This window comes from Crocuta crocuta, unplaced genomic scaffold (genome assembly GCF_008692635.1).
Source record: "Crocuta crocuta isolate KB4526 unplaced genomic scaffold, BGI_CrCroc_1.0 scaffold147, whole genome shotgun sequence".
Classification (NCBI taxonomy): domain Eukaryota; kingdom Metazoa; phylum Chordata; class Mammalia; order Carnivora; family Hyaenidae; genus Crocuta; species Crocuta crocuta.
In genome coordinates this window covers 5,698,606-5,724,337 of record NW_027532594.1, presented here as the reverse complement: position 1 = coordinate 5,724,337, position 25,732 = coordinate 5,698,606, and the positions used below count along the sequence as shown (strand labels likewise).

At 37.6% G+C, this 25,732-nt stretch overlaps 1 protein-coding gene across 1 annotated transcript in view; it reads right to left on the bottom strand.

Annotated features, from left to right (window-relative positions):
* The window catches only part of FIG4 (FIG4 phosphoinositide 5-phosphatase), a 133,705-nt gene that overhangs the window by 95,906 nt on the left and 12,067 nt on the right, over positions 1–25,732 (bottom strand). The window contains exons 2-6 of the mRNA XM_077779972.1: positions 21,064–21,162; positions 19,484–19,607; positions 10,878–11,034; positions 6,927–6,977; positions 617–765 (exon numbers count right to left, since the gene is read on the bottom strand). Coding sequence (XP_077636098.1) covers positions 617–765; positions 6,927–6,977; positions 10,878–11,034; positions 19,484–19,607; positions 21,064–21,162 — 580 coding nt within the window. The remainder of the gene's footprint in view (positions 1–616; positions 766–6,926; positions 6,978–10,877; positions 11,035–19,483; positions 19,608–21,063; positions 21,163–25,732) is intronic.

The window sequence follows — 25,732 nt, the reverse complement described above, 5'->3', positions numbered from 1 at the left end:
CAGATAACCCATGATGAGCTTTTTCCAAAACTCTCCAAGAAGTAAAATAAGATGGTGGTTTGTTTTCCAATATTCAAAAAAACCAATTTCCCATTCAAACTTCACCAAAAGCCTAGACCTAAATGTATTCCATTAAAAGTACATGGAAGGGGTGCCTGGGGGGCTTAGTCGGCTAAGCGTCTGACTTTCACTTAGGTCATGATCTCGCGGTTCGTGGGTTCGAGCCCCACGTCGGGCTCTGTGCTGACTGCTAACTCAGAGCCTGGAGCCTATTTCAGAGTCTGTGTCTCCCTCTCTCTCTGACCCTCCCCTGCTCACGCTGTCTCTCTCTCTCTCTCTGTTTCCTAGAAATAAATTAAAAAAAAAAAAAGTACATGGAAATTTCCTAGGAAATGCCAGCATACAATACTCTGGCTGGCCCACAAATGAAATCACATCATGATTAATGATCTCTATAAAAATGAACTAGTCAAGTTCATATATCTAGAAAAACCTCACGTAAGGACAAAGAACAGTAAGGGACAGGGAAATATGAGGGAAATGTGAGTTAATTTAATGAGATGCCATTTCACGGGGGCCATATTAACATGCATTAGTTGTGCTGAAAACCACCTACCGCTTCCACCCTGTGTAATTAATCCTTCATCTTCAAAGATGTCGAAACTCTCCTGGCGAGTCTGGGTTGTTTCTGACTTTAACATCTCCAGGGGCATTCGCAAGACAGTGAGATTATACTGAAGCGAGTGGGACAAATCGTAGCTGTAACTGGGAACATAACTGAAACTTAGTAAGAATTACAAAAGCAAAACGTATTTCCGTCTTGGCTCTTCTATGGAATTAAAAACTGCAAACTATATTAGCACCTCTTCTGTTACTTGGAACCAATGCTACTCAAACAAGCACTGTAAAACCATGTAAACCATGAATGTAACTGGAAATTTAGAAATCACTGCATCCTCAAAGAATTAAAAAAAGAAATACCATACAAGCCAGTAATTCCACTTCTGGGTATTTACCCAATGAAAACAAAAACACTGATTTGAAAAGATATATGCCCTCCTATTTTACTGCAGCATTATCTACAATAGCCAATATATAGATATGGAGGCAACCTAAGTGTTCTGATAGATGAATAGATAAAAAAGGTATGGTATATTTATACAACGGAGTGTTACTCAGCAAAAAAAAATGAGCTCTTGCCATTTGCAACAACAAAGATGGACTTACAGGACATTCCACTAAGTGATAGAAGTCAGACAAAAAAAGAGGAGAAAGAGAAGTACTGTATGATTTCACCCATATGTGGAATCTAAAAAACAACACAAACAAAGAAACAAACAAACAAACAAAAAACAGAAACAGACTCATAAATACAGAGAACTGGTCATTGCCAGTGAGAAAAGAATGCAAGACAGACAACACAGGTAAAGGGGATTAAGGTGCACAAATTTACAATTATTAAGTAAGTAAATCACAGGGATGAAAAGTACAACATAGGGAATATGGTCAATAATAATTGAAATGATGTTGTATGATGACAGATGGTGACTATACTTATCATGATGAGCACTGAATAATATATAGGAATTGTCTGTTCACTATGTTGTACACGTGAAACTAATATAATATGGTATGTCTTCTATGCTTCAATTAAAAAATGGGGCACCTGGGTGGCTCTGTTGGTTAAGCATCAGACTTTGGTTTAGGTCATGATCTCGCAGTTCATGAGTTCAAGCCCTGCATGGGGCTATGTGATGACAGTTCAGAGCCTGGAGCTTGCTTCGGATTCTGTGTTTTCCTCTCTCTCTGTTCCTCCCTGATTGCACTCTGTCTCTCTCTCAAAAGTAAATCAAGATTTAAAAAATTTTTTTGATAGAGTGCCTCGGTGGCTCTGTTGGTTGAGCATCCAACTTCAGCTGAGGTCATGATTTCATTGTTTGTGAATTCAAGCCCCACATTGGGATCTGTGCTGATAGCTCAGAGCCTGGAGTCAGCTTCAGATTCTGTGTCTCCCTCTCTCTTTCTCCGCCCTTTCCCCACTTATGCTCTGTCTCTCTATCTCTCTCTCAAAAATAAACATTAAAAAATTTATAAAAATCATTGCATGACTTAGGCATTTGCACAATTAGAAATAAAATGTGAGTGGCCAACATTCATTGACTTGTAATGTGCATTTTTTGCTTTACAATGAAATGAGACTAATGTCACAGCCTTGTGCAAAGGGGTCACACTCTGATAAATATCTGAATAAAGTTGTATAGATGTTACAATATACACGCAATAGTGCATACAAGTAGTACCATAACTGATTTCATAATAAAACAAGAGTAAGAAAATAATAAAAAACCATTATGATAAAATTTGTTTTAGAACAGTAACAGCCATCCAAAAAGTTATAACAGTGTTCACAAACAAAATTTGGCTTTGAGGCCAAAAGAAACTGATTTTACAATCTGGATTTCACATAATTATTAATTTTTGAAGTATGTCTCTAGCTATATTTTAGCACAGAATTTTAAAAGTTATCTAGAATTCTTCAAATTCATAAAGATGGTTGCAATTCTGTCTGGAGACTCACATATTATCTCAATTATTATTTCTTCTTTAATTTATTCATATAATTTGATTGAAATTTATTTTTTTCATCTGTGAAATTCAATTTTACCACATTTGCTAGATGAAGACATTAATTTTACTAGAATCTAATCTCAGAGATAAAAGCTGTATTAAGAAGTTGGTTTTTTGGGGTGCCTGGGTGGCTTAGTCAGTTGAGCCTCCGACTTCGGCTCAGATCATGATCTCACAGCTTGTAGGTTTGAGCTCCGCGTCAGGCCCTGTGCTAATAGCTCGGAGCCTGGAGCCTGCTTCGGATTCTGTGTCTCCCTCTTTCTCTCTGCCCCTCCCCCACTCGCACTCTGTCTCTCGAAAATAAACATTAAAAATTAAAAAAAAAAAGAAGTTGGTTTTTCAATCACACTTACAATAGTATCAAAAAAATAAAATACTTTGGAATAAATTTAAGCAAGGAGGAGAAAGATCTTACGCTGAAAATTATAAGACGTTGATGAAATAAACTGAAGATATAAATAAATGGAAAGATTCTCCATGTTCACAGATCAGAAGAATTAATATTGTTCAAATGTCCATACTACTCAAAGTCATCCATAGATCTGCATCAAAATTCCAATGACATTTTTCACAGAGGTACAACAAACAATCCCAAAATTTCTATAGAACCACAAAAGACCACCAATAGCCAAAGCAGTCTTAAGAAGAACAAAGACGGCAACATCACACTTTCAGATTTTAAACTTTTTTTACAAAGCTACAGCATTCCAAGTAGTATGGCATTAAAAAACAAAACAAAAAAATAAACAAACAAAAAAACCCCACATAGATCAGTGGAACAGAACAGAACGCTCAGAAAGAAACCCATGCATAAAGAGTCAACTATTTAACAAGAGAGACAAGAAGACACACAGGGAAAAGATAGTCTCTTCAATAAATGGTACTGGGAAAAACTGGATAATCACATGCAAAGAATGAAATTGGACCCTTGTCTCACACTACTCACAGAAACTAACTCAAGATGGATTAAGGACTTAAATGTAAGCCCCCCAAACTGTAAAACTACTAAAAGAAGACAAAGGGGAAAAACTCTTTGATAGCAGTTTTAGCAAAGCTTTTATGGATATGATACAAAAAGAACAGGCAACAAAAGCAAAAATAAATAAGTGGGACTATAGCAAACTAAAAAGCTGCTGCACAGAAAAATAAATCAACAAAATAAAAAGGCAACCGATGTAATGGAGAAAATGTTTACAAACTATCTATCTGATAAGGGGTTAATATCCAAAACACATAAGGAACTCATACAACTAAAGAGCAAAAACAAACAAAAAAACACAAAACAAAATCACCAAAAGCAAACAATCCAATTAAATAATGGGCAAAGGACCTGAATGGACATTTTTCCAAAGAAAATGGCCTGCGGATATATGAAAAAATGCTCAACATCACATCAGGGATGCAAATTAAAGCCACAATGAGATAGTAACTCATACCTGCTCTAATGGCTGTTATCAAAAAGACAAGAGACAAGTGTGGCTAAGATGTTGAGAAAAAAAGAACCCGTGTGCACTTCTGGTAGTAATGTAAATTGGTGCAGCCAATATAGAAACAGTATGAAGGTTCCTAAAAAAAAAATTAAAAATAGAACTACCAGCGGTCACTGAACGGCTCAGTCTGTTGAGCATCTGACTCTTTTTTTTTTTTTTAATTTTTTTAATGTTTTATTTATTTCTAGGAGAGAGAGAGAGAGAGAGACAGCATGAGCAGGGGAGGGTCAGAGAGAGGGGGAGTCACAGACTGAAGCAGGCTCCAGGCTCTGAGCTGGCAGTCAGCACAGAGCCCGACGCGGTGCTCAAACCCACGAACCGCGAGATCATGACCTAAGCGAAAGTCGGACGCTTAACCGACTAAGCCACCCAGGCGCCCCAAGCATCTGACTCTTGATTTCAGTTCAGCTCATGATCTCAAGGTCCAGGAGTTCAAGCTCTACATCAGGCTCTGCGCTGAGAGCACAGAGCCTGCTTGGGATTCTCTCCCTCTCTCTCTCTTCCCCTCCTCTGCTTGCACTCTCTGTCTCTCAAAATAAAAAAAATTGAACTCCTATATGACACAGTATTTCCACTTATGAGTGTATAGCCAAAAGAAATTAAATCATCATCTTGAAGAGATATCTGCACACCCATGTTGACTGAAGCATTATTCATGACAGCCAAAACATGGAAACATCCTAAGAGTTCAGCAATAGATAAATGGATAGAGGATATGGTGTGCACATGCAAACACACAAACACGGGATATTTTACAACCATAAAAAAAAAAAAAAGACGGAAATCCTACTATTTGCAACAACAGGGATGGAACTTGAGGGCAGTATGCTAAGTGAAATAAGTCTAATTATTTCCATATGCTCTCACTTCTATGCAGAATCTAAAAAAGCTAAACAAGCCGTGTTCTGGACACATGGTACAAACTCCCAGCTATAAGCCAAAAAAGATCTGGGGATCTAAAGTATAGCATGGCAACTGTAATTAACAGTAATGAATTATAACTTAAAATTTGTTGAGAGTGCATCTGGAATGTTTTCACCACACACAAACACTCATAATTATGTGAGGTGATGGAGGTGTTGACTAACCTTATTGTGGTAATTATGTCATAATATTTATGTGTATCTAAATGTCACGTTGTACACCTTAAATTTATATATGTTATATGTCAATAATATCTCAATAAGCAGGGGGTGGGGGAGGAAATGTTGATTTGTAGCGGGGGAGGAAATGTTGATTTGTAGCTTTTAAAAATCAATTGTTCCTAGTTAGAATAATTGCTTTATTCAAGCTGAATCTTAAGAATGTAGTATATTCTTTTTTAAGCCTACTTATTAGACACAAAAACCTTAACTGACATATTTTACTGGAATGACTTGATCAGAGAGCTCAGTATCAGAATGCAAACGAAGTTGAAATCACTGAGCAGACCATTTCTAACAGCACTACCAAGTTTCAGTGATAACTTGCAGATGCTATAAACATAAAATTTAGCAATAAAGACAGAGAAGCAGATGACTGAGATAAACACAATGGAAATATACATCCAATTAACATGTGAGGAAGTGAAAATTATTTCTTTAGGAGTCCTTCACTATTACTACTGTTAAAATAATGAACTTCCTTCAGTTTCACATCATTGAAGACATAACCCACTCTACATAGCAAACATGTTTTTCTTTATTTCATAGGTAAACAAGTGGTTAACTGTCTGAACAATTTAAAGGGGTACTGGGGTGGCTCAGTCGGTTAAGTGTTCGACTCTTGTTCAGCTCAGATCATAATCCCACAGTTTGTGGGATCCAGCCCCACGTGGGCTCTGCATTGATAGCATGGAGCCTGCTTGGGATCCTCTCTCTGCCCCTCCCCTGGCTCACACTCACACATGCTCCCTTTCTCAAATAAATAAACAACAAAAAAGTGGCTAATGTTAAAAAAATTTTTTAATAAATTTAAAATAATTCATCTGTACATAGCATCAATAGTTACAACACTCTAGGCCCTCAATTAATCCTTAGCACTCAAGTCCTTTTTTGGTGCATACTATTTTGTGTTCTACTTTTGTAGTTTGGATGTTATAGATGACTGAATTTTCCATTTAGCACAATAACTCTGTATCTCCTAGGCCTACATATTGGAACATCAGTGGTGGTATAATATTCTATCATAATGCTGTTGAAATTTCCTTGCCTGTCATTCAATTATTGGTATTTGGGATGTCCCTGCATTGGCTGATTTGCTTGCTTGGAGCTATCATAAATAGAGAAGCTATAAGTGTCCCTTTGTAAATAGGAATTAATATTTTCTATCCTAATTTATTTTCTTAGGATATATTTTCATAAATACTTAATGCTACATTCCTCTTCAGGAAAACTATTAATTTACAATGCCATTAGCAGGATGTTAGTATTGCAACAGTTCTTCCTATTCTGAATTTACTTTTAATTTTGCTAGATAGTTAACTACACATTGAACTGTGAAATGGTTACAACTCTGTATTAGAAACTGAATGCAAATTTCCTTTTTGTAATTAAAAATTACAAAATGAAATACTTCATTTAAATCCCACCTAAAAAGATGATGTTTATAGTGAGTACAGTTACCCTTTAATTTGTCCATTCAATATTCAATTATAAGATTTTTAAAGGGAAGAAATACCTGTATCTTTTTGTTTTTAGATGAAATAATTTGGCCAATTAAAAAAAAGAGGAAGTACTTTGTACTATTGTCCTGATTTTGTTTTTGCTTCCTGGAAAATAATATAAACATCTGAGTGACTAACAAGAGAAAAAATAAATTTAGACTTACCTAAAGTAAAAATTGCTAGATAGGTCCACATTTTGAAAGATTCGTAGATACCTAAAAAGAAAAGCATATTACAGTCACACAATACTATTATTTTTCATAGCTTAATTATACTCACATATACATTTGTATTTGTGAATACTCTCATTGCAGTTGAGGAATTCAGGAGGACCTGGCCGGCTCAGTTGGTAGAGCATGCAACTCTTGATCTCGGGGCTGTGAGTTCAAGCCCCATGATGGGTGTAGAGATTACTTAAAAATAAAATAAAATAGTTTTTAAAAATCTGAGGAATTCAAGCCATAACTGCAGTAGGGATTTCATCTGAAGCAATCTCTTCAGTTGATTATCCTTTCAGAGACAACTTTAACCTTGTAGTTTGACCATTTACTCATTCCTGAGTATGCCAGAGAGGGAAAGTCATGTACTTACATGTGGGGCATTTAGACTCAGGGCAAGACAGAAGTAAATACAGTTCTTATTTTTATAATTATGTGCTTTGTAAATGGTTTGAGTTTGGAGAGAGGAGAGTAACAAAAACAAGCAAAAGTGTTTGCGGGTCACCATAATTTTAAGTTGTAAAGTTTTTCAAAAGAAAAAAAAAGTACAGAATAAAATATCAGCATATCTACCCCTCAGGATTAATAAATATTGATATGTTTTCAAATTTTTCAACTTTTAAAAGACTTTTGATCACAAATGGGCACTGAATTTGTCAAACATATTTTCTACAAATATTAAGATGATCATAGTTTCCCCCAAAATATTTTAATGTAGTGAAGTGCTCTAGCAAAATTTTCTAGTGCTGATACAACCATTCTTGCAGGTATAACTTCTACTTCTCATTATGTATAAAATGTTTAGTAGTATTGTATTTTATTTCCCAATATTTTACCAAGTCTTTTTTTAAAGTTTATTTATTATTGTTTTTTAGTAATCTCTACACCCAACATGGGGCTCAAACTCATGACTCTGAGATCAAGAGTTACATGCTCTTCCAACTGAGGCAGCCAGGCAGCCCATCAAGTCTTTTAACTTAAATGAATTATTGCATTATATAGTTTTAGAAGTATGTTACAAGTTTTACCTAATACTACTTCAGCCTACCTATAACAAGGTATTAATATAATTGTATCTTATTCTGGATAATGTCCACTGCTACATAGTATTAATCCTAAAGTAATTTCACTCTTTACTTTTAAAAAAAAATTATGTTTATTTATTGAGAGAGAGAGAGCGAGCGAGCACAAGTTGGGGAGGGACAGAGAGAGAGACAGAATCTGAAGCAGGCTCCAGGCTCTGAGCTGTTGGCAGAGCCCAATGCGGGGCTCAAACTCACAAACTGCTAGATTGTGACCTGAGCCGACGTCAGACCCTTAATCGATTAAGCCACCCAGGCGCCCCAGTAATTTCACCCTTTAAAGATAGTCAAATCGCTATATAGAACAATTTAATTTGTTTTACTATTCCTAGCTAAAGAAATCATAAAGATGAGGTTTATAAATAATATAAACCTCTTTAACTTTTTCTCATCCCTTGGATTTGTATGTGCTGGTCTGATTCACTTTAAAAAAAAAATTATAACTGAAGTATAGTTGACAAAAATATTATATTAGTTTCAAGTGTACAACATGGTGATTCGACAATTTTATATATTACTCAATGTTCACCATGATAAGTATACTTACGATCTGTCATGATATAACATTATTACAATATTACTGACTATATTCCCCATGCTGTACTTTTCATCTTCATGACTTATTTATAACTGGAAGTTTGTACTTCTTAATCCCCTTCACCTATTTCGCCCATCCCCGTACCTCCACTCTTGTGGCAACCACCAATTTGTTCTCTTATTCATGAGTCTGTTTCTGGGTTTTGGTTTGTTATTTGTATTGTTTTTCAGATTCCACATATAAATGAATTGCATGGCATTTATCTTTCTCTGCCTGACTTACTTCACTTAGTGTAATACTTTCTAGATTTACCCATGTTGTCATGAATCACAAGAGCTCATTCTCTTCATGGCTGAGTAATATTCCATGGTGTGTGTGTGTGTGTGTGTGTGTGTGTGTGTGTGTGTACCACATCTTATTTATCCATTCATCTATGGATGGATACTTGAGTTGCTTCCACATCATTGGCTATTGTAGATAATGCTGCAATAAACAAGCAGCGGTGCATGTATCTTTTTGAGTCAGCGTTTTTGTTTTCTTTTGGGAGTACCTAGTTTACTTTTAATCAATATACTATGTTTTCCTGTAAGATATGCAGAATATAATTTTTTTGCAGTTAGTACAAGACAAAGGACTACTTTATCTGTTGAATTCTTCTTATTTAATGTGATAAGTAAATAAACTGAAACCAATTATTTTTTAACAACCCTATTTCCATATGTCATCAAAAAGACAGTAAAATGAGAGTCCAAAATCAACTGTCTAAGAGTGTCTTAAGAAAGAAAGACACACCACCTTTAAATTTTGGTTCATATATCTAGAACAACACTATAAAAGTACAGAGAGTAACTAAAATCTAAACTTAAAAACTAATAAGCATGCCTTTGTTCCATTTTAACCTTTATGTTTATAATAAATTTATGTATTAAGATAAATCGATTCTATTCTTTTCTCTATCAACTTATTAATAGCCTTTTCCCACATTCCCAAGGCTCCAATAATTTCCCTCCAATACTTCTTAAAGATTTCAATCTACAGAATAATTGGAAGGAAAAATAATACAACAAATCCCATTATATCCTTTATTTGAATTCACTGTTAAATCTCTCTTCTTAAGCACACACATACATATTTCTTCTCTTTAAATACACAAGTACATCTTATTTTCCTAAACCATTGTCAGTAAGTAGCAGATATGATGACACTTTACTCCTAATTATTTTAGTATATATCTATTATGAACAAAGATAATCTCCTAAAAAGAATATCATTTTTACACTTACAGCTTGATATTGATTCAAAATCACCTAGTATATAATACATATGCAAACGGTGCACATAAAGTCCTTTGCAGTTCTGTGTGTAAGTGCACACACCTGTGTACACATGCATGTACATAAAGTCCTTTGCAGCTCTGTGTGTATGTGCACACAGACCTGTGCACGCATATGTTTTAATCCAGGATCCAACAGATATTCATGTGCTGCATCTGCTTGTCATGCCTGTTCTAAAATCTAGAACAGTCCTCTGGCTTTTTTGGTCTTTGATGACACTGACATTTTTAAAGAGTCCAGGCTGGTTGTCTTATACAGAATGTCCCACAAGATGGATTTGTCTGATTATTTCCTCATACTCAGATTCAAGTTAAAATGTTGCCAGAGGGGAGGGGACTGGATAGGAGGATGGGTGAAACAGGGGAAAAGGATTAAGGGGTATAAAGTCCCAGTTGTAAAGGAAATCACGGGGATGAAAAGCACAGCACAGGGAATGCAGTTAATAATATCGTAATAACGTCAGATGGTAACACTACACTCATCATGGTGAGAGCATCATAAAAAAACAAATATACATATATTTGTAGCAAGAAAACTATGCAGGTAATCTGTGTCCTTCCCATTGCTTCACACAGAGAGGCAAATAAGTTCAGTTTTGTCACATGATGCTAAGTTTGAACATTTGGGTTAAGTATGTTTGCCATTGTTTCTTTTCTTTGTAAATAAGGAGATTCATGGAGTAGATGCGGAGAGTGAGTGAATATTCTTTCCTCAATAACATTTCACCCAATCCCTTTAGCAGCTATTGTTGATCCTCACCTGAATCAACTGTTATAATGGAGGCTCATAATAGATCTCAAAAAAATTACAGAATTCTGAGCTAGCATTTTACATTTTTAACTTAATATCTATGAAATTTTGACTGTATTTTGTTTTCTAGTTGGTCTACCACACTTGAAAACAACAATGACAACAACAAACAGTAGCTACCACTACTACATACCGAGCTTCATCAGGATGAGTAATTCTTACAGAATCGTTGGGTATATAGATCATATTTGTATCTTCAATCTTATATATTGCATGACCTCCAATATCTGCCATCTTCCTCCTCTTAGTTATTAACACAATGTAATAGCCTTCTAGAAATCTCACAAAACCTGCACAACAAAAAGAGAGAAAAAGTTTCCTACACTTAGTAATCCTTTTAGATACACATTTAAAAGGCAAAAGCTTTTTTGGGGACACATTTCCTAGTTTATTTCTATGATTCATAGCCATACAAATTTTCTTTTTTTTTTTTTAATATTTTTATTTATTTCTAGGAGAGAGAGAGAGAGAGACAGTGTGAGCAGGAGAGGGTTGGAGAGAGAGGGAGTCACAGACTGAAACAGGCTCCAGGCTCTGAGCTGGCAGTCAGCACAGAGCCTGACGCAGGGCTCGAACCCACGTACCGCGAGATCATGACCTAAGAGAAAGTCAGACGCTTAACCGACTAAGCCACCCAGGCGCCCCACAAATTTTCAGTTGTATAATTAGTCTCTATACTGACATGTATCTCCCTTAAAAAATACTACTCTAAACAATTTTATCTCATTCATTCTTTTATATTTAGTCTCATTTCAAATAGTATTGAGGTGCTTTAAGCAAAAATATACATAAGATTAAGGGGAGTTGTTATTTAATAGGTACATGGTTTCATTTCACAAGATGAAAAGTCCTAGAGATCTGTTGCACAAGGTATGTACAGTTAACACTATTACACTGTACACTTGAAAATGGTGAAGATTGTAACTTTTATGTTATTTCAAAACAAACATATGTAAAATAAATCAATATGTATAGAAGCAAAAAGTACATAAAAGCAAACAGAAAACCAAGTAAGTTCTCAGACACTTAGAGTACTGTGCTAATATGCACTGTGAATCTCGATGGGGGATAAAGATTAAGCACCTCCCTAGATTCATTTGATCATGGAACTCCATCCTCTTTTTTAAAAAGAAATTAATCAGGGTGCCTGATTGAGCATCCACCTTCGGCTCAAGTCATGATCTCATAATTCGTGAGCTTGAGCCCCGCATCAGGCCTGCTGCTGTCAGCACAGAGCCTGCTTTGGATCTTCTGTCCCCCTCTCTGCCCCTACCCCACTCACAATCTCCCTCCGTCTCTCTCTCAAAAATGAATAAACATTAATTTTTTTAAAGTAAATAGATAAATAAATATAAATAAAAAGAAATTAACCAACGGACAAGCTCTGAGGAACATACTTTGGGACATGTTGCTCAAAAGGAAGAACAAACTTCGTAGATTCTTGATTACTAGTAGCAAAACCTAACTGGAGCCAGCTTTAAAAACAGAAATATATATTAAGGATACTGAGGCGATCTAAGGCACCAACAGGCAACAATACGGTTAGGCCTCAGAAAAACACCTAGTGTCAAGATGCATCTCTGAACACTTTCTCATTCTTGTCTCTCTATATAGACCAGCCCCCTCCACAGACTAGCCGCCTCCACGAGCCAGCCCCCTCCAATGGACCAGCCCCCTCCACGGACCAGCCCCCTCCACAGACTAGCTCCCTCCACTTCTCTGGATGATGTGGTGGGAAATACAGCTGCTAACAGTTCTAGGTGTTACATCCAAAAGCTTCACTGGGAAAAAACAACTTTTTTCTAACCAGTTCAATTCCAGAATTCCTAGGAAAGGATGTAGCTTGGCCCAACTTGGATTGGGTGCCCAGCCTTGACCAGTCAATGGTTGCCAAGGAATACAGTCACACTGCATTGGAAGCCATTTATACAATAACTAAGTGACTTCAATGGGGCCGGGAGAGGTGGAGCCAGATCCCAGAAAGTGGAGGGTTTCAGCAAACAATATATCCAGTACATTGCACATCCTTCATGCAATCTTCCACAGGTATCACTTGTGTTAGTTAAACTTTTTATGAAAGTTGGAACATTATAAAACTATATTTTATGTTAAATCACTGAAGCACACATGTTGTACCCTGGTGATTAAAGAAAGACCAGATGTGTTGTGTTCAGTAGCACTAAGTTCTCAGCAACACCCTACTTACCCTACAGTCTTGGTTAAATTCTTTTTGGCTCCCAGAACTTTTGCTTTGGGAGTGAAAACTAACTCCCTTTGGGGGTAGGGGTCATTTCCAAAATGGCAATGTGAGGAGCCTGGCAGACCCTCTCTCCAGTGAAACAAATGTAACTGATGAAATTTATAAAAACAGCACAAAACTTTTAAAGTTTCTGGAAATTGTTCTAATGGCATACAGCAAATGGAGAAATATTTATTCAAGAAAATCTACTAAACATTGGTAAGAAGAGCAAGTGTGTGCATCTGAACCATAATCTATTTCCTTTTCACACCCACCCCTCTTCCAGTCCAGTGTGAGAGATTAATCACTGTGGGCAGGTGTAACCAAGAAGACAGTGCTTTCCCTCTCTTCCTAGTTCTCAGTCTAAGGTCATATGGTTTCTGCTCAGAAGGTGTAGGACACCCGAATGTCTCATCCCCTCCAGCTCTGTGTTATAGGAACTCTATTCCCAGGTAAGCCCTGCCAAGATCGGGGGCTTCCTTCTTCTCCCCAGCTCCTACTTGGAAAGTGGAGACTCCACCCCAGCATGACTGGTCAAGAATAGTGAGTCCCCACTGTCCTCACCCTGGCTCACCGGTAGCAAGAGTCAGATATAATCATACAGCTGACTTCCTATCAGAAACAATGGAGGCCACAAGACTGTGGGCTGATATAGTCAAAGCACTGAAAGAAGAAAAAAAAAACGGCCAATCAAGAATCTTGTATCTAGCATAACTATCTTTCAAAACTTTCTCATGTCCACATGTGCATGCACTCACACACACCTGTACTCTCTGTCTCTCTCTGAGTGTTATATTCTATAAAGTCTGGGCTAGTATCTTGACGCTATGAATTTTTTGCTCTAGAATTGACAAATACCTAATGTCTGTGTCTTGTTATCTTCAGCTGACAGAATAAAGGAAACCAGTAATTGATGATATTAACATAAATGAGCTAAAATATACAAGAGAAAGATGCCTCAAGGATTTTATGAGCCATGCTACTGAGGAAAAAACACCATTAAAATAGTGAAGAATACTTACATTTTAGAGATCCACAAAGTGCAAAGTGCTTTTAAAAAAATGTTCATTTACTCCTTTCTTTGCCTTAGAGACTAGCAAAAAATTCCCTGACAAAAGCTCAAGGACATAGGAATAGGGAGTAAAAGAGCTGATGACAATCACTAAAAGCAAGTAAAAAAGAAACTATCATTTTATAAGGATAAAACTTATAAAAGTAGAGCCCTTGGAAGCAGCATAAAAACAGTCAAGGGTTTAAATAACAAGTATTTCCAAAATGAATGAGTTTTCCTTTTATTCTTGCTATATACTTACTTTTTATTTAAAAAACTAATAATTTCTCAATCTACATTCCAACTGAATTTTAATTTTACGTTTTCAGTTTAAGACTATTTATACCATTATACCTTTCTCTTCATAATCTGAATATATGGAAGTAAATATATTACACAAAAGAGATTCTTCTACCAGCACAAATGCCTTCAGTTTATTATAAATGAAATTCTTTTCTTCTTCCTTTTTACTACTAACTGGAAATGTCACTCTCATTTTAAAAAGGTTCCTATCAAATACAGTCAACAATTAAAAGACTTCAGAAAGGCACAGACATCTGCCAGGAGTTAGCCTGGTCACCACTTTCACACACTAAAATCAGAACAAGTTTTTTCATCTCCATTCTGTGTACCTCTAACCCCAAACCAATTTCACTGAGCACTTCTTGGGAGCCATGATGACAGTCATCATGCAAAAGTGACTTCTCTCTCGCCCCACAGAGAAGGCATTTTCATTTGAAATGGATACCGAACAAAGTATACAAAAAAGAACAGTGTGAGAGGAGGTAGTGGGAGTTCAGGTGGCTGGAGAGGACCCCTCCAGCCCACCAACAGAGGAAAATGCAGTATCCCACGTCAGGGGTCATTACCATGCCAGCTAGTCATTATCTTAAAAGCCTTTAGGGAGAACAGCACTCCGGCAGAGAAGCATGAAAAACCTCCACAAGGTACGTAGGATCTAGGCACAACAGGGCCCTCTAGAACCAAAGTGACTCTCTAACATCCAATCTACTGCTCCCTTACTAGTCTGAGGCTCACACTTTGTTGCTGTTGTCTTCATTATTATCATAGATATGCAATCCATTTCTTTTTCCTTTTAATTTTTTTTAATTTTTTAAATTAATTTTTGATAGAGAGAGTGGGGGAGGGCAGAGAGAGAGAGAGGGAGACGCAGAAACCGAAGCAGGCTCTGGACTCTGAGCTGTCATCAGGGCTTGCACTCACAAACTGTGAGATCATGACTTGAACCGAAGTCAATGGCAATCCATTTCTGAGTGCTACTTTAAATAGCAACTGCATCAAAGTCAGCTACAATGATACTTATTCTACTACTCCCCTTCAACATGCTAACAGCTTAGAAGAGTATCTTCTGACAGGCACAAAAAGGACATTGATCTGAAGTTATGTAGCAAAAGGGGCTGGGATGTCACAGAGCTAAGCCTAGTAAAGACTACAGGTAACCAGCCACCGAATCCATCCATGTGCCCCAAGATCAAATAAAACAACTTTGGGAAGAATGCTCCCAAGTGGGAGTGATCCCAATCAGTGGTTTCCCAAACCTCCTGCTGGCCATCAAATAACAATGAAGTGGGTCAGAAACATGTAAGGTAGACATATGACTAGATCAACTCATATCTAGGGACCAGAGATGATCTATGAGCTTTTCATGAGTACCAAGCCCATGAAAAGACAAGAAAACAAATTGAAGATGGATTTAGAAACTTTAGAGCAATTTGAGATTGCTACAACATCCAAGTGTGTAATCGATGAACTTGTCTCGAATGGGGCATGACTAGTTTGGGTCTTACTGAACTTGTGTGATGAGTCACATGTGACTAGTTATGCACAGCAGGATCATGTGTTGGTCTGTGACATTTTGGTGGAAAATATCTGGTCTGTTACTGCAGATAACTGAAAATTACTGCTCTAGATTCTTATGGATGATGCACTAAACCATGATAACAGTCTAAAAACATTCCGGCAAAATACTATTCACAAATTAGGTATGCTGAGGTGGCTCTGTGGCGCAATGGATAGCGCATTGGACTTCCAATGATAAAAATTAGGCATGTTGAAAAACTTAACTGAGAAAATATTTTGGTCACAGAACAGAAGACAACCATTCTAGTCATTTCTCACAGGTATTATTTTGACAACCAGACTATATATTTTTTAAAGATAGGCACTTTGTATTTCACTGTTTCAGTATCTCTCATTGTTTCTAAGACAGCACTTAGGAGACAAATCAGAGACTTTCATTAACTCTCTACTTACTCTTTCACTGATCCTAAGCTTCATTTACATGGCTGAACAAGAATACATAAAATATATTTCCATAAAAATAATAAATCCTTACTTAGTACATTATTGTGTCACTTTACTGGTAGGTCAGTCTGTCAGTGACTTTATTATCCAAGGATAGTCTCAATCCTAAGGGGTCTCTAACCACAAGAGAAATAGCTACCACAACACCCATGAATGCCACCTCTAAGAGAGATAAGAAGACACCTTCAGCCCTCACCCTAAGTTTCCTAATACTTGTGTATGAAATATCTGGTTACAAGCCTGGTTATCAGTTGATAAAAATGAAGCTCTGGTTTTATACGCTTAGTTATCAATAGATTTAAAACGAGACAATGAATACCACTAAAAGCAAATATGCCAAGAACGATGAAGGATGACTAAAGAACCATAAAAACAAACCAGTATAGCAGTCTAGAGACCGTTTAATGGAAAGGCAAGCTGCCTAATACAACTCCAGAATACCCAAGGACAGCTATTTTTAAACAGTTCAATAACTGATCTTCACTTTGTTACTCTTAATCATTGAGGAAGGTTCAATTCTGGAAATAAACCCTGGCTAATGAGGCATTCAGCATTACATTCACCTTAGGAAATTTCCATTTAAAAAAAATCATAACTATCAGCATTTAAAGGAATGTTTAACCTATTAAGTAACTAACCTGAAATTAAAACCTACTATATTTAAGACGCGTTGTATTTCCAGGTGTTTTTCCTTTTATTTAAAATATACATGGGGCACCTGGATGGCTCAGTAGGTTAAGCAACCAGCTCCGGCTCAGGTTATGATATCATGGTTCATGAGTTCAAGCCCCATATCAGACTCTATGCTGACAGTACGGAGACTGCTTGGGATTCTCTGCCTCTGCCCCATTCCACTTGCTCGCTCTCTCTCAAAAATAAATTGATTAAAAGAATATATATATATATATATGCAACACTTAAAGTGGAATTTAACATGGCATTTATGGAATTTAAACACATGAACTCACTTGACATACACAGACATGCAAACATCCATAAATATTTATCTGTTAAACATATTAACTTCAACATACTTGTCAAGACTGAGCAGAAGGTATAGAAAAGGGGCCAGTTCAAAGAAGAAACTAAAAGGGGCGCCTGGGTGGCTTAGTCGGTTAAGCGTCCGACTTTCGCTTAGGTCATGATCTCACGGTTCGTGGGTTCGAGCCCCGCGTCGGGCTCTGTGCTGACTGCCAGCTCAGAGCCTGGAGCCTGTTTCAGAGTCTGTATCTCCCTCTCTCTCTGACCCTCCCCTGCTCACGCTGTCTCTCTCTCTCCTAGAAATAAATAAAAAATATTAAAAAAAAAAAACAAAGAAGAAACTAAATACAGCTACTACTCTTGAACTTCCCTGACAGCCACCTCGACACAAAATGGACCTGAAGGGATTACATACGAAGAGCTATGAGAGCACATGGAGAAAAACTTCAAATACGGCAGAATATAATCAAAGTTTCAACAAATACAGAGGCACAAAATACAAAGTGCTAATCAGAAAAACATAAGAATTTGAAACTATACAGCACAGTTAGGTCCATATTAATTTTGTTAACATCTATAGATACCGATCACTCAGTTGACATTGCATACAGTCCAGCACGTTTAAAGAGCACAAAGATAGAGTTGTTAAATGTTTTTTAAAACATGCAGACTCAAAATAAGGCTCTGCCATCAGAGAAGTAATTCCATACCATTGCCCTCTGCTTGGCATGCCTCTGCCATCACCCCGACTTCTTTCCCCTCTTCCCCACATCCATCCAAATCTTGTTCCTCCTTCAAGGTCCACCTGGAGTCTCACTATCCCCAGGAAATCTTTTCTGGCCATTCCTGGTCCAAGTCATCTGCCTCTTATATAATCTCCACCCCCATGCAACTTTTCTGCACGACACAGCTTGGCTCTTAAGCACAACAGTGGAATTGTCTTGCATGTATTAGATTTTGTCCCTCATCCCAGTGTAGTCAGCCTAAGACTCCCAGAGACAAATCCACAGTACAGCAAAGAGAGGTGTCATGCCTCGCTGCAATGAGGGATGGTGTGCACATCAGAACTGTGGGGCATCTCACTACTGTCCCAAAGCTAGACAGCAGGATCCGCAAAAGCCCAAAGTAGACCTACGTTTGTTTGTGAATAAATGAAATAAAGGAGTTATAACTGAATTTGGGGGAAGGATGGAATTTAAGTAAAATTCAGAGAGGTTCAACCCAAAGCAGAACTATATGTAAAGTGATCAACATCAACTGTGAAGCAGACTCAGGGTCCCGTTTCCTTGAAAACAATAAAGTTAGCATAGCCGGGGGCTGTAGTGTCCAGAAACCCCTTATTTGAAGCTCTCCATCTTAGTTGTAAATCTAGGTTGCTTCTCGGTGTCAAAGTTACTTAAATCACCCAGGCAAGAGGGTGATGTTTTCTCTTACTGATATAATTGCAAACAGCAAAGTTTCTAATAGTTGATAATTCTAGAGAACAGTTTCTCAATGAGTAAAAAAGCAGACGTCAAAGAAGGGTAATATGACACTTTATGCTTCAGCATTTCCTTGGGAGAAATCCTTGTTAATTTTTTTTTTTTAGATTTAGTTATTTTTGAAAGACAGAGTGCAAGCAGGAAGGGGCAGAGAGATGGGGGGACAGAAGATCTGAAACAGGCTCTGTGTTGACAGCAACAAGCTCGATGCAGGGCTCAAACTCATGAACCATGAAATCATGACCTGAGATGAAGTCAGTTGCTCAACCAACTGAGCCACCCAGGTGCCCAAGAAGTCCCTGTTAATTTTAAGCCAGTTTTGCCAGTATCTGTTTTTCCAGCTGATGAATGGCAGAGCAGATGTTTAAAGTCCAAATTAACTTTTTTTTTTTTTTTTTTTACTTTTTCATTCCTCAACATCCCAGACAACAGACTTTTTAAAGGCCCAAACCACTTCGATATCTATTCTTATCCTGTATGAAACTGAGCAGCACATAGCAGATACTATAGGCTATTTGATATCTGATTGAAAGATAATGAAATTGTAAACAACCAAAGCCACCGATTATGGGTTATAATTATATAACTACAGAAAAATATCTTTTAGTAGTCTATGTAGGGGGGAATAAAAAGAGGTAGTAAGAAGGAGGTACATGTCTTACCTACAACACCAAAAGCTGAAACAGCTCGAAATAACCCAGAGGATCCTTTCTGTCCCATCTTTGTTCTATTTCCTAGATCCAAGCGGCCAAGAAGTTCTCTCACTTCTTGTTGTGTATATACATGCTAAAAAAAAAAAGAAAATTAATCTGTAAGATTGTGTTTATTCTTTAGATTATATATTGTCTATAAGAATCACTAGCTATTTCACAGAGAAGCATGTAATAGCTCACAACTAAGCTATAATTTTTAAAAGCCAACAAATTCTTTAGCATTAGCAATTACAGGTAGGTATTGGATCACATGCTGCTTTACCAAAAACTTGTGTCAAAACCTTATCTTCGAAACCATACACTTAAAGGCTCCACAAGACAAATATCAAGAAATCTATGAACCCCTTAAGACTGTATGCAAAGCTTTACTTGTACATACATACTTGTATTTTTATGAGGCCCATAGCTTTGCTTAGATTCTCAAAGGAATCCCTGATCAATCGCTCCTATCTCCAAGTAAAACCAAGAATCAATACAGCATATTAATAAAAACTTCCAGAATAGGAGAATAAAGAACAGCCATATCCACAAATGCAGGAAATCACAATATATAATCTATCTAAAATCATAACACAGAAAATAGTTTTGCAAAGAACTTAGTGAAAATGGGTTCCAAACTGTAGCTACCAACATATTTGAGAAGCTGGCGATCCACACGAATTCAAAATGTTCACAGACAGAACTTCAATATGAAGGGTAAGTTAGGTTCTCTCATTTGAAAGAGTTACAATGAACTGTTCAATATCACCATACTGTATTTCACTTTTGACTAATAGTCTCATGCTTTTGTACCACCTGAATGAGGCCTGTATTCCTGCTCTCGATAATATAACATCTGGATAAGAACAGCTTAACATTTCTCTCATGCATAGCAAGTCATCAGAACATCACCTAGAGGTGATTTTTAGCAGCATAATAAAAGTTCCCCCTGACTTCAAGTAGCTTCATATTAAAGCATGGCAATAGGGACACCTGGGTGGCTCAGTCAGTTAGGCATTGGACTTTGGATTGGGTCATGATCTCACAGCTCATGAGTTTGAGCTCTTCATCGGGTTCTGTGCTGACAGCTCAGAGCCTGGAGCCTGCTTCAGATTCTGTGTCTCCCTCTCTCTCTGCCCCTTTCCCAATCACTCTCTGTCTCTCAAAAATAAATAAAATGTTAAAAAAAATTTAAAGCATAGTAATAAATAATCCTTCGGTAGATGCAATATTAAGAGTTATATTAAATCCTTAAAATGTCACTTCTTAAAGAAAATATACTCATTATCTTATCCAAAGAGTTTGCTTTATAAAACAAATCAAAATGTATCAACGTGCAATTCCGGAATACTTTTTAACACCAGTAATTTCTTGAAACCAGTTTGGAAATTTAAATTCCAGCCAACCATAAGAAATGACTGTAATTTTCAGATGCCTCATTTAAAAAGGAAAAAAATATATACATCACTAAGAGCTGTGCGGCTCTTTCATATCCTTTGAACAACAGGTACAAAAGTTTCTGTTTATATTCAGGTTTGCAACATACTTACCCTATCATCAATTATGACCAAATCTTTTGGTTCTGTTCTATCAATCTTCAAAACACGATATTTTGTTTCTGCCTGATTGTTCCCAACTAGAAAGTATCTCTGTAAATTAAAAAGAAATGTCATTAGTTTTTTAATGTACTTCACCTTATACACATTTTATAACCCCTTTGGTTTTTGAAATTAAATACTGTCATAACATCAGGTTACTTTTGAAAACAAATATTTCTGTTAAATACAACTGGCAGACTGAAGAAAGCCTGATTCTAAAAGGTCAGTTTTAAAATTGAAATATTCTTAGTGATGTCATGATAAACATCAGTCTGGTATCTGAAATGAACCCAGTAACCAGGTCAGATTAATTTAATTATATTATATAGAGATTAACCTAACTGATTAGAGACTGATGTTTAAACTGTGCCAGGAAGAAGCAGCTGTAGTAAGAACGAGAAAGCTCAACACACAATTAGTAACGCCTAGACAATTATAGCTATGAAAATATTGAAATCTTATCAAACAAATCTTAACAAATTTTCCGTAGAAGACTGAAAATGACTTTAATATAGCAACTATACAAACCCCAAAGTCCTAGAAAAGATTTAAAAGAGTGTAGCTTCCCACATGGCTTTTTATAGAGAAGCTACAGGAGGAAATACTATTGTTTTTTTTTTTTCTGAAAAACTTCCTTGATGCATTATACCTAAACACTTTAGTCTTCTTAAATAAACATTCAGAATAAAGTTAATAATAATAATGTAAAAAAAAATCTTGGGGCACCTGAGTGGTTCAGTTGGTTAAGCATCTGCCTTCAGCTCAGGTCATGATCTCATGGTTTGTGGGTTTGAGCCCCGCATCGGGCTCTGTGCTGACAGCTCAGAGCCTGGAGCCTGCTTCGGATTCTTTGTCTCCCTCTCTCTCTGCCCCTCCCCCATGCATGCAGGTACATGCTCTCTCTCTCAGATATAAACATTTAAAAAATCTTAAAGATAACAAAAATGCTTTTTTAAATATTTATTATTTATTTTAGAGAGAGATAGACTGTCAGACAGACAGACACAGAGCAGAAGTGGGGGAAGGGAGAGAGGAGACACAGAATCTGAAGCAGGCTCCAGGCTCTGAGCTGTCAGCACAGAGCCCAACATGGGGCTCGAACTCATGAACCATGAGATCATGACCTGAGCCAAAGTCAGACATTCAACCAAATGAGCCACCCAGGCGCCCCTAATGAAAATGCTTTAAGAAAACTTAAACAAGGTGAGTAATGTTTAAGTTGAATTTAAGAAAGTAAGTAAAACCAATTAAGAAAAATACATTATTTAAAAATATCTTGCTCTAAAAATGTCCTTTAAAAGTGGTACCTTTTTCAACATAGCAAAAATTGAGGAAATATTGCTACAATCAACTGGCACCTTACCATTTCATTGGTCAGTTAAGATACACAAAACAACTAAATAACAAATAAGATCCTCTAGATTAATAGCCAAACTGAAGTATGTAGACTATGGGAATTCAGAGCAGGAAAGATGAATGCAGAGCACTACAGGTGCCGAAAATGTCAGAGGAGTCAGGACTTAAATTGAGCCTTCAAGGGTGGGGAAGAGATTTAAAAGCAAGATTTTAGTGTATATCAGAAGATGAGCACTTGGTTATACTGTTTTAACACTAGACTAGCAAAAATAGGTGGAGTTTTAATTAAGTATAAATTTGTTTATAAGGTCGGATCTAGACTTCCAGGCCATATAGAACAAAACTATACATTAAAAGAGGACTGCTTCTGGGGGCACATGCCCCAGTCCCTGCACCATCTCTGCTGCTACCAGACAGGAGGAAGGGGGGAGCATGGTGCCTGTAATTATTAAACATGAATTCGATTAAAAGGTGATTGGTTAGGGGCGCCTGGGTGGCTCAGTTGGTTGAACGTTGGACTTCAGCTCAGGTTATGATCTCACCATCTGTAAGATCTAGCCCTGCGTGGGGCTCTGTGCTGGCAGCTCAGAGCCTGGACTCTGCCTCTGACTCTGTGTCTCCCCCTCTCTCTGTCCCTCCCCCATTCACACTCTGATTCTCTTTGTCTCTCAAAAATGAATAAATGTTAAAAAAAAAAAAAGATGATTGGGTGCCCAATCTTAAGAGGAAAGCTAGCCAAAAAATGGAATCCCTTAGCTCCTAGGAGAGGTATAGTCTGAATGACACTACCAGTTATAATGAAGTAGAAATAGAGCAATTTTGATAAAAATTAGTAAACCGACTTGAGACAGCCAATGATCAGGACTTGATGCACTGAGGGAGCAGCCAGAAGGGCAGGGACAATGAGAGGGAGGAGATGGAAGGTTCTCAGCCTGGCCTCAGCTAATTCCTGTCCCTGAGACCCTACCCACCTCTGAGAGGAGGGGTGGGTAACCAAGCTAAAAAGGTAACTTCAGAAGGATGGTTTGTACACTCCATATGTTTGTTAACAGAAAAGGGAGATACCTTCGTCAGCACTTGAGGAGAAACAGTCCGCACGAGGGGAAATACCAAGTGCAAAGACCTGAACGGAGAAGGTTGGTTGCATTAGAGGGACAAGGTTAAGCGAGAAAATGCTCATAAAATACCTAACATAGTGAAGAGTGTTCAACACAAAGGTGGCACTCAATGACTGTTAGTTCTTTTTCTCTCCTTTACTTTTTAAGATGTCAGTGAGTCTGTGCCATTACATTTAGAAAGCGATAGAATTTAGAAACAGATGGGAAACAGGGAGTACTCCAGAGAGAAAGAAAAACATGTGCGGCACCAGAAAGGAGCCAGAATGGGAGAATACACAAATCTATTAGTGCTCAGTCTTTGTCCTCAGGAGAGTAGCACGCAAATTAACAGCCATGAACAGCGCGCCATAAGAGAAAGATGAACTGGACGATGGCAACACAGGAAGGGCACTTAACTCATCAGCGGAGGGTCAGAGCAAGCGATCCAGAGGCTGGTGTCCTGACGCTGAGTTTGGGCTTGAAGGACTTCACAAAAGGACTCCATGTACTGAGCCAAGATAGGACGAATGATACCCACCATCTCCACCTGAAACAATTCTCTCTCATCACCTGCCCCCTCCCAGAGCACTTTCATTTATATCTATAGTACTTACTGCTAAAGGCCTTGTTCAGATTTACTTTGGACATGTCTGCCCCTTCACCTAATTATAAGCACCTCGGGAGACTTAGGCTAACTAACTCTATGGTCATGATCTCTAGTCCAGTAGCACAGTCTGGTTCCACAGGCATTGAATAAATGCTAGGTGAAAGACCACCACCTACTCCAGATGAAACATGTAATTTGCTGGGTAACTTTCTACAATGTTTATGCAAACCCATCTTCTTTGGGTAAGTCAATCTCTCAGTAAAGAAGCACATCACAGTGTATGGGAGGTAAAATCCCTGCATGAAATTCCTAGAATTTTAATAGACCCTAGGAAATTTATAGAGTAATCAAAGTAGGGCTATGATTCGGCAGTTTGTATTTCCTGGGTGCTAGGCGGTAAATGCCTTGTTGGCCGTTGGAGTACAAATATGGGAGGGGAGATCTGCACTTCCCATACCCAGACTCTTCCAAAGGCTGCATGAAGCAGAGGACCCAATAGCTAAAATCCCCAGAATTTACGAACAGACCTGAGTAGGGGAAATGAAACAGGAAGGAGTATAACTATCCACATTCTCTCTTCCAAATTGGTCTGAAGATCCTAAAAATGTTTTGTGCAGCGAAAAGCGACCTCATATGGAGCCAGTTATGTGGGAAAGGAAACAACAGCTCATGGCTGGCCTGCTGTGGTCAGAACCACTTGCCTGCACTGCCCTCTGGTGGGCAGTTGACTGTCTACTTTTACACCAATTTTTTTTGTTATTTTATTTATTTGTGTATTATTTATTTATTTTAAAAATCTGATTTATTGTCAAATTGGTTAACATACAGTGTGTAAAGTGTGCTCTTGGTTTTGGGGTAGATTCCCAGGGTCCATCACATACACACAACACCCAGTGCTCATCCCAACAAGTGCTCTCTTCAACTACCCCCCATCAACATTCAGTTTGTTTTCTGTATTTAAGAGTCTCTTGTGGTTTGCCTCCCTCCCTCTGTGTTTGTAACTATTTTTTCCCTTCCCTCTCCCATGGTCTTCTGTTAAGTTTCTCAAGATCCACATATGAGCGAAAACCTATAACATCTTTCTCTGACTTATTTCACTTAGTAAATCACATACTGGATAAAGGGTTAGTTTACACCAATTTTTAAAGGAGAATCATCAGTCCAACCACTTGTGCTTGGGCGTGGTGGTGTCACTTACTGATTTAGGGATGACTGCAGGGAGGCAGGTTTGAGGGGAAACCAAGAGTTCTGTTTACAACATGCCCAAAGAGATGAAGTGGGAGTCTGGAGCTCAGAAGAGAGATGTCAGAGTGTGTCAGCAACGCAAACATGGCATTTAAAGTCAGGCCTATTAGGATTAAGCCTAATAAGGAGAGTGAAGATAAGAGATAGAGCCCAAAAAACTAGCCTGAAGTGCTCAAAATAAAATTATTTGTAAAGGCCAGATATAGAGAAGGAACCAGCTTAGAAGACAAAAAAAGGGGGTGGGGAGTCAGTTTTTTTGGGAAACCCCAGGACAGCATGGAATCAAAACAAAGGGAGATCGGTTAGAAAATGAGGG